At 37.9% G+C, this 10398-nt stretch overlaps 1 protein-coding gene across 3 annotated transcripts in view; it reads right to left on the bottom strand.

Moving 5' to 3' along the window:
* Positions 1 to 10398, bottom strand: part of Arl15 (ADP ribosylation factor like GTPase 15) — a 368073-nt gene that overhangs the window by 177433 nt on the left and 180242 nt on the right. For all 3 annotated transcript variants that reach the window (XM_031360590.1, XM_031360591.1, XM_031360592.1), the window contains one exon: positions 9439 to 9647. In XM_031360590.1, the coding sequence (XP_031216450.1) occupies positions 9439 to 9647 (209 nt within the window). The remainder of the gene's footprint in view (positions 1 to 9438; positions 9648 to 10398) is intronic.

Genomic DNA, 10398 nt, shown 5'->3' with positions numbered 1-10398 from the left:
AAAAAAATTCTTAGGATAGAGAATTCTTCATAAAAGGAAAAGAAAACAGAGAGATTCTGGTAAAATAAGAAAAAATTAAAATAAATAAAGCAATAAACAAAAATTAACAAAACATGAGACTGGAGAGATGGCTCAGTGGATAAGAAAGCATTTGCTGCTCTAGCATAAGGCAGGAATTTCGTTTCAGCACCCACTTGGTGGCAGGGGATCCAGCACCTTCTTCTGGCCTATGTGGGCACCAGGAAAAGGCATAGTGCACATCACACATGCAGCAGACCACTCATACACAGGAAACAAAAATAACACATTGTAAAAAAAAAAAACCCAACCAAATAAAAACATTATCTTAATAATAGGCCATTGCTCAAGCAACCTTGTCACCTCATGCTTTATCAAAAAGCCTGTTCCCCCTTAATTAAAAAACTGGCCTTAATTAATGTAAAAGTCATTGAAAAAACCAGAGTCACCAAGTTTTTTTAAAAAAAAAAATCAGTCAAAAGATACTAAGATATTCGAACCTAAGATTAACTAAAACAAAAATATCAGTATAAGAATATGGTAACTTGCCATCCGCCTTTATTGGCCCAGATATGCAACACACATGTACAATTATCTACCTCTGGTTTCCACTTAAATAATTCAAATATTTAGAGAATTACCCAACAAAATGGGCAAGTAGCAGTGTAAGTTAAAATACTTTAGAATTAAAATGTAAATCTTTATATATGAAAGAGAGAAAGGTGTACTTAAGAGTGTGTTTTCATGTTTTTAAAAATCAGGGATTTAGGGTACAAGCCTTTTTTTTTTTTTTTGCAAAATAAGAACTTCATTGAAGATATGACTAAGTGCACATGAGTTATATCTCTGTCTTGAGAGCCATTCTGTTTCATCTTTATGCATCCTGTGGTGACTATTCAATCCTTCTGTCAATGCACAGTTCTAACATCTGGGGAGAGAACACCTTGCTTTTACAGAACAGCCAGGAACCACAACCCGGCTCCCCAACCCCCGTCACCTGTTCCCACAGGCTCCCTCAGCAAGCATGGTCTCATCTCAACTCCTTGCTCCCCCTGTCAAAAGTGTGCACAAGTTACTCAGATTTTCCACTTTGGCTCCTTTTAACAAAGTCCTGTTTTGGCTTGACAAATTATTAGTCGTAACTTTATATGCTAAAAATAAATATTTGACAAATTCTTAAAGTTAAAATTATACTGTTCCACGCAACCTCTAAATTATTTCACAGCTCGTATACAGAGCCCTCTTCCCATATGGCTCGGTTGGCTTGAGTTCACATTTTTGAAAGTGATCCCAAATATCTGATGGAATGACTTCCTGGCCAACTAATATCTGCACTGTATTCATTTAAGACTTCAAAATTTCATTTCAGCTATAGCATGAACTTAGATAATCTCTCTCCACTGTGCTTAGCATAGATGAATCTAGCACCTAAACTTAAATTATCAGCCCCAATAATAAGAAAATCCTCAAAACTTTCCTCATTGCAACTATGCAGTAGAAAATATCTAAATTTTGGGGCAGAAGAAAGGTCAAAGATTTATATGCATACAAATTTTGACATTGCAATGTTTAGTAAAGAAGGTAATTGTCTCTTTACTGTTAGATACCATGGTATCAAAACATAGCAAAGATCACAAGGAATTCATCCAAAAGAAAACCATGTGGTGCTTTCAAAATGACAAGGCTACTTTTCATCAGAACAATCTCACACTTGTATTGAAAGTGTGCATTATATCTTTGCTTGAAACTACTAGATCAATTTTCTCAACATATAAATATTTGTGATTGTCATATGACTGTCAAATAAGAGATTGTGGTTCACATGCAGAATTGTATAGAAAGGGATATTACTAAAGAGAGAAAAAGAACAAGAGAATGTAGAGCCCAGTAAATGAAAGAGGGAGGGGGAGTCGGGTGGGCAAATTAGTACTCACTAACAGTGTCTGTGTGCACTCCACAAATGGCCACTGTCAAGCTGTATTCATTGTCCATTATCTATCTGTACCACTGCAGGCACAGATTCAATGTTTTTGTCTAAGTAGATGTTAACTCACAGGTAAAGAACTAAGATGACAAGGCAAGGGAAAAATACATTTTCTAAGTCACGGAAACAGAAAGCAAGTATTATTTTTTCTTTCATGTTTTCGTTCTCAGAGGTAAGAGGCCACACACATGTGATTCTTCATTTTTGTGAGGACACAGCAGACTGTTCTCAGTCACGGCCAGAGAAGGACTGAGTTCTTACCTGCCTTTTCCATGCCGTAGTGAAGGATGCTGGCCTCATTAGAAACCTTGCTGGCTCCCCAGACTTTCTGTGGTCTGGCTTTGCCGTGATTACTGGTCAAAACCTTTAATTACAGTATATAGTTTGTGCAGCTGCCTGGAAATTGGTCTCGGGGTCAGTGGCTCTTCCCGTTCCCTTCTTTCCATTCTTTTGAAGCAATATTGCTGAACGGAAGGCATTGTTCCAGCTTTCTGGTGTGCTCTGTCTGCTGCACACTATGAATAGCTTTGCAGTCACCCCAGCAATTGGTTCTTCAACTGCCTTTAGGTTGTCAATTGTAATTCAGTGGCTCCAGCCACCTTTTCTTTCATTCTCTTGGGGTCTTTTATTACTTAATTTGCAATAATATTAGGGAATGTCTTCTTCAGACATGTCACTAATGTCTTATTGATTATGAAGCCAGGACTACATCTGACTTTTACGCCTGTTACAATGTTTCAGTATTTTCTTTTCTCTGGACTTCTGATGCTGATCTTTGCAGTTATCTGGTAAGGAATTTATCTTGTAAGGAATTGTACTGAATTCTGAAGGTTTTCATTCTAAAGAATCTAATGAATTTCCCTTAAGATATTCTCACTGAGATTAATTTGTGGTTATAGCTAGAGCTATTTTTGCAAGTTCTCAAAGAAAGACTTTCATTAAAAAAAAAAATTAAGGACTGTTGAAGTTTCCATAGTTCATCCCCATGGTTCATGCTCTATTTTTTAAATACAAAAATTATAATTTTGAGCTCTCTTCAACTTCGAAATAGTTAGCTAAGAGACAAGATCTGTGCAGAGAAATTCATCATGAACTTTCTAGACTCTTAAAAAAAATCTAGACAATGCTTTCAAAAGTTATATAAGGAAAGAAACTATTAAAAATAACTCCCAGGTTACCAAATCTAAAGGAAGTTTTTTTTGTTTTTTGTTTTTTGGTTTTTTTTTTTTTTTTTAAATTTGGGGGAGGGGAGAGAAAGAACAAAAACATCTTGATCTAATGAAGGAAAAAAATCTTCAGTGTATTAAGTCTCAAATCCTCAGCCCTGGACAAAATCCAGCATATTACCCTCTCTCATTAGGCTCAGCCATTCCAGAGAAACTAAGGGTATTTTTTAAGCAGACACTATGTAATAATAATAATGATAATAATTATCATAATGATAATAACTAACGCTTATTGTGCTTTTTATCTTCAAAGCAACTTACTGACATTAACTATGTATCTATCCTCAAATTAATTTAACTCAACAAATGTTTTATTAGCTATGAACTGGAACAGAATTTTCTTTTGCAAATGAAACAAATAAATAAAAATTCAGTGCTTCCTTCTGAATGGCACTAAAGACTTCTGCCTCAAAAATAACTTACTGACTTCAATGAATAATAATTAATGAAATACTATGTTTTACAGAATACAAACTTGAAATATAGGTAGGAATGGTAATATAACTATAAATCTATATTGCTTTGACAAGACAAGGCACAAACACTGTTTAATAAAACAGGCCTCTAATTTCAACAGATATGATTCTTTGTTACAAAATATATAAATATAGAAGAAAAATATTTTTAAAATGTCCCATTTCACCAATATAAGAAATTATTTCAAAGGCTGAACTTGTTTTTATTAAATTATATTTAGTAGTTTAAAAACTTGTCCACTATATTTATTCAGAACTTCATGTGTACTACTCTTCATGTGAGAAATAGAAACAGAAAAAGTATTCAGTGCTAGTGAATGAATCAAGCTCACTATGGTTTTTTAAAAAATAGCCACTTTTTATTTTTAAACAAATTTAAAAAATTATCACTTGGTCTGAAGATTTGATACTTTTTATGAGAATTTTGGGAAGGAAAAAAAAATAGTAACAAGGAACACTATAAAATAGCTCTCTAACAAACACAAGTAAAAGTGCACAAGATCAACCATTTTCAAATACAATAATTAACAGCTTAAAGCTCAAAAAACAAACAAACAAACAAACAAGCCATGCTGCAGGCAGAATGCTGAGGATCCCCTGCAGATAAGAAAGTCAGCAAACACACACCACAGGTCTGCAGCCCAGGAAAACCAGTGTTTCTGTACTCCTCTAGATGGGATGAGAGGAGCTGGAGTAAGTAAAGATAGCATTCAGCAATCAGGATGAAGCAGGCGGCTCCGGGCCAGCAGGAACGCACTTGGGACAAGACCCAGAGGTAGTCAATCTTTGAAACAGCAACACGGAACTACGACTCAGACAAGTTATCCTCCTCCAAAGGGGTTATGAATTTCTGAAGCTGGCAGCCAAGTTAAGAGGCAAGTCACTGGAATATTAGGATCTGGGTAAGTCCAGGGTGCTAGCAGAAATCAGGAATGTGCACCTAAAGTGGCCATGGACCTAGAGAAGACTTTGTGTTGTGATACAATCTTAGGGTAACTTTCCTGGGGACATGGGAATAATGAGAGGTAGGGGAACAGGGGAAAAGAAAGAGAAATCCAGTTACAAGGCACATAGCATTTGAGGTCTGTGGAGTTTCGGCTGACTCCAGGTAAGTCAGAAAATGGTACCACTTTTAACAAGGGCATTGTGGAAAACACAGAGGGGGTGTGGTTCTTTCTGGTTCACAGGGAGAAGCAGAGCCAAACTGGAGCAGCTTGAAGGTAAACTGCAACAGGAAGCCAGGAAGCTGAAGATGAAGGACTGAAGTCTGCAGAGAGGCTCTGCAAAGGCTGAGGGAGAAAGGGACACACAATTACGCAGTCTTTACACATTTCCAACATTCCCAGCCTTACATGAGGTGAAGACGTGCCAACACCAAAGAAAGGAAGAAAATGGGGAAGAGATTGTTTTGGGGAGCATGCGCTGCCATATTTTGAAATGGGTTTCTTTACTGCCCCATTGAAACAATTTCCTGGATAAAAAAGTTCCTTTCTGAAGTAACCGATTCATTTGAGAATGAGGAAATTATTAGTTTACAGTAGACTTGGGACATTCTCATTGCCTTATAGATGCAAGAAACACGGGTAACAAGGAAGACGAGTGAGAGCAAGCTGGACAGGTGGACAATCAAGGAATGCACATAGAAACTTGAATGGCTATACAGTATGTCAGCTGATCTCAGTACTCTCAGCTTCAAAGTTGCTCTTTAAAGTGCACTTTTCATGATGATGTTTTTGCAGCTAATAATGAGGATTGCTAACTCAGCTTTTCTTGTAGGTCAGGGAACATTTTTAAGAAATAACCGAGTCATTCAGCGGAGGATGGACTCCCAAACCCTGTCATTACCTCGCAAAGTTTAATTGTAACAGTGTGGAGGACATCTGTAAGGAATGGACAAAATTATCTGTATCTCTTATATCATTTTAGAATAAGTGTATGTCCCATGAGGGAGTTTCCGAACTGCTCACACCATAGGTATGTACACTGCTCTATGTGAAATCAAATCAGTATTCAAAAACGCTGCCAAGAGGCAGGGCAAGATACATGGAGAGCTCTTCAGGCTTCAAGCACAGTGCACTTCCCAGTGAGAACTGTTGTCCTCCATACACAGGAAATGACTTTTCGTAGCACTCTACACAATTTTAACTGTGGAAATTCTGAGAAGATCCTTGTCTACAGTTCCTTCATAGAATTACTAAAGAGAACTACCCTGTAGTTGAGCAATAGCAATACAAAGTGAAAGATGCAAATGAGAAGTGCATTATTTGGTGACATGTATTAAAGAAAGGAGAAAGACGTGCAATGTGAAGACTATCTCTAAACAGGAATTACGATTAAGCGTGATAGATAAATACCATAAAAATCACATGTATGCTTCTTCCAGAAGACAACCGCTGCCTCCAGATTAAAACCCCTAAGGTCTGAATGCAGTGCTTAGAAAATTTGAACCCAGGAATGCTTGGAAATACTCTTTTCACATTTCTACTCTATTACTTTCAAATATAACACCATGATCCATGAACACCACATCAAAATTAACAAGCACTATAATCACAAATTCCAGCTGCAGTATTAACACTAATTTAGAATCTGTATTTCCCAAGCTATAATTAATGAAGCAGGAAACCAATCAAGTCACTGGGCCTCATGATTCTGCTTCAAAAATCTGTTTCACGGTCTTCATATTTTTTCAATTAATATTTGCAGCAGTAAAAACATTCAATAGTGCTTTTCTAATATAACACTTCTGAAAAAGTTACTTGATTTTGAATTAAGGATACCTATGAACATCAAATCAAATCAAATGGCTGAAAATAAGGAGTGTTTCTTTCATGTTAACAAAATGTGTCATTTTATATGGCCTGGTAAAACTAATAAAACAAAAATAAGATTTTTTTTAAAAAGGCCAGGAAGAAAAAACAAACAAACAAAAACAAAAAAACTGGCGGTCAGCAACCATGTAGAGAGAAAATAGGATTACATTATTGAGTAGAATATCAACTTAACTTCTCAGAAAATACTCCTGGTCTACTTAGTAACTTCAGAACTGAAGGAAGCTCTCCAAAGGGAGTTGTAAAACAAATTAGATACAATTACAATTCGATACAAATAAAAATCCAAACCATTTACTCTTAAGAGTTCTCATTTTACAGCTTTACCATTTAAAGTAGACCAGATTTCCTCCTAATCTATCCACTGGGCCACTTGGCATGAGCAAAGCTTTTTCAAGTATGTTTTCCATAGAGAAAAATTGATGATGCGAATATATGCTGGAAAACTACAGTAACCACACCTCCCCTAAAGTGAGCAGAACACACATCTGGTGTAAGAATCGCCTGACTTCCCAACAGCATACAGGGTGTCCTTCTACCCAGCATTCCCCAAGATGTGTGTGTGTGTGTGTTTTGTTTTGTTTTAAAAAAGTAATGTATGTTTCTACTATCAACTTTTAAGACACAAAATCTTAAAATTATGGTAAGCTGAACAAATCACTACCAGGTAAATAGTGAAGGGAAGGGAAAGATATGTTTCCTACAAGATTCCACTTGCTTCTCCAAGGGCAACGAGATGGTTGGGCAGGTTGCCTGTTTTGTGGGTTATGGAGTAATTTTAACCATTGTCTTCCTTTCTTAACTCTGTGCTCCGTACAGACAGCAACATGCACAGCATGAGATGGAGCTAAAGTATTTAACTTCCTGATGATTTTTATCTCGTTGGAATCCTGGCGACCATTCACTGGTCTCTCCTCTGGGTCTCACTGGCTCGCATCCACTTTTAAGTTAACAGTTATCTTAATAAACAAGTGAGCTCTTAAATCCTGGCACATCTTCCCCCCAGAAAACATAAAATAGAGTAAATTTCAGGAAGAGAGGAAACGAGGAGCCTAAGAGCGCAGTGTCTTTTCTTAACCGTGTCATGCTGTTAGCACTTCCTGGGAAGCTGGATGTATCTTCCTTGATTTTTTTTTTTAGCAGAATTTCCCCCTTAAAAGTCACAGCTACTTTGCAGGGTAAAATATCAACCTTCCAACACTCAAAGCACCCCCAATTATACACAAACTAGTAGGCATAAACAAACAAGTGCTCATAAAGCTAAAAGACACAGAGCAAGTGGCATCTTAACGAAAGGAAGAATAGCAAAATGATGTCTAAGCATTTCGACACAAAAGTCTAAAATGTATTTCAAGTAACATGGGACTCTGCTTTTAAGTGTCCTACCCTGGTCTTCTGTTTCCAACCCAGTTTGAGGTTACTGCTTATACAACACAGAAGATTCGGTTTCACAACTCCATTTTAATGCTAACAATAAGGTATTGATTTAATTCTTAAAACATTCCTAAGAGTATTTCAACCAGGCTTTATCTAAACACACTATAGAGAGTTCCCTCTTTGTCATAAAGAGAAAGACTGGATGCTTCCTTTTCTTTTCCCAGTCAAACTGAAGCTAGGGTGAGCACTTCATTATGCATCTACAGACCTTAGGTCTACCAAGGAATTCTCCCCCCACTGGGTTTCCTTGTGTAGCCCTAGCTGTCTTAGAACTTGCTATGTAGACCAGGCTAGTCTCGAAATCAGAGATTTGCCTGCCTCTGCCTCCTAAGTGCTGGGATTAAAGGCGTGCACCACCATGGGAAGGCTGCTACTTTTCTTTAATTACTACAAAAATATATTTTCCATAATCTATAAAGTGAAAGGGTAGTGAGTCTTGAAGACAAACAGAGGCAACTATAGAGGGTTTTGTGGGATGAGTAATAAATGACTATGTTTCACTGTTTTCTTTTTTTTAAACAAATAAAAAGTTTTTATACACGGGCCCTCTTCCATTTAATACTGTGAAATTAGAATAAATCATTCAAATTAATCCTATGCACTTAGAATAAGTTGGTGGAAAGCCAGACATAAAAAACAAAGCTACCAGCCATGGGTCTTCGCTGAGTGTGAGGGAGGCTTGGAGCTAAATCACATTGGACTCCTCATTCCTTATCTGCTTTTTGGACTGAAGGGCTCCGTCACTCCTATTAATCACTTTAATCCTAAGCCACTGGGGGCATTGTAGTTTGCTGAAGGAGAGGAAAAACATAGACCCTGCAAAGCGCAGGTGCAAAGGAATTCAACAGTGGTAGTTAGAGCCCATTGTACCTAAGTTATGAGCTATTTACAACTTATTATTTTAGTGCCAGAAATCAGAAACTTGGCTCAGAGGGACACGATTTACCCACATAGCCTCCCACTTTCATAGGAAAGAAACAAGCTAGGAAATGCACTTAGGTTAGGAAAGCAAACAGTGGTGCCATATTGAAATCTACTTAGCGGCATGGAACATGCGAGATAAGACACCAGGTTTGCAGCAGCAGCAAGTATCTAAAAGGAACAAGAATATGATACTGGAGGCTGAGCGATGTCTGTCAAACCCACAGCATATCTCTTTGAAAGCTAGTGGAAAAGGAACCAAGCCCAAGGTTAAATTAAAATGTTAAGTTAGCCAGACCTTTACCTCTTCAAAAGAAATGGGAAAATAACCAGGGATTTGTTTTTCAAGTAAGCTTAGGTGTAGAAATGTATTTTTTCATAGGACTCATAACGGGCTTCCCACTTTCACTGAAAATGATGGTTCTGCGGCGGAAACACTATGTCCGGCACACCCATAGGCCTTCCTAGATTCCACAGCAGCGGCAATGGTTCAACACTCAAACCCAGTGGACAGACTTAGGAGCACTTAAGGAAGACATGCGTACCTCTTGTACTGAGCGAGCTGCTGGCTTGTCTTGATGATTGGCCAATATCAAAAAGGGCAAAGTGCATAACTGTGGGTGCTGAAGAGCGGAGTGCAGTTCATTTCTAGCAGTTTCTAAATCATCCTCTGAAGAGGCGCTGTCTAATACAAATATTACCCCTTGAGATCCTTGGTAGTAGCGGCTCCAGTACTTCCGGATATTATCAGCTCCTGTCAAAATGAAATACATTTCTATCTTAAAAACAGTACACATCAACTTAAAGAGGCGCCAATAACAATTCCTACTGGAAACCAATGTATCATTTCAAAAACTGAGTGCTGAAGTCTGTGGTACAGACCAAGCATCTCAAACATACAGACCATGTAGATAAGAGGAAGGCATTTATAGCCCATAGAATGCAGCTGGGAAGCAGAGTACAGATGTTACATTGATCTTCATGATTTTATCAAAATCGAGGGAAAATGACCAGGAAAACTCTTCTTTTTATTAAAGACAAAAGAATGAACTGTACTCTCCACAAACTGAGTGACACCCAAACTGAGAGCAATGTGACCTAGACATTCACCATGGCACCTTGTTATACCATGGCTGTAAGCTTGGTGGTAACTTTTAACAGAATAAAGCTACGTTTGATGGAAGTGTTCACGTGATGGAAACTTCATCTTTTAATTTCATGTTGATGGCGTTTGGAGATGGGATTCATGGAGGTAATGAGGGTTAGAGATACGAGGTAAGGACGCCACGATGAGATGTGGCCTTATGAAAGGAGGAGTAGACAACCACACTTTCCTGCTCAGTGTCTCTGAGCAGTGATGTCAGCTGCCACAGCAAGATGCAGTGTGACCCTCACCAGATACAGAGCTTCAACCTGGGACATCCCTGCCTCCAGACCTGCAGTTAAATGTCTTTTCCTTAGAAACTGCCCAGTCTGTACTTTGTTTTAGCAACAGACACTGGACT

The sequence above is a fragment of the Mastomys coucha genome, unplaced genomic scaffold, assembly GCF_008632895.1.
Source record: "Mastomys coucha isolate ucsf_1 unplaced genomic scaffold, UCSF_Mcou_1 pScaffold8, whole genome shotgun sequence".
Lineage (NCBI taxonomy): Eukaryota > Metazoa > Chordata > Mammalia > Rodentia > Muridae > Mastomys > Mastomys coucha.
The sequence above is the reverse complement of the archived record's forward strand: the minus strand, read 5'-3'. Positions and strand labels throughout refer to the sequence as shown.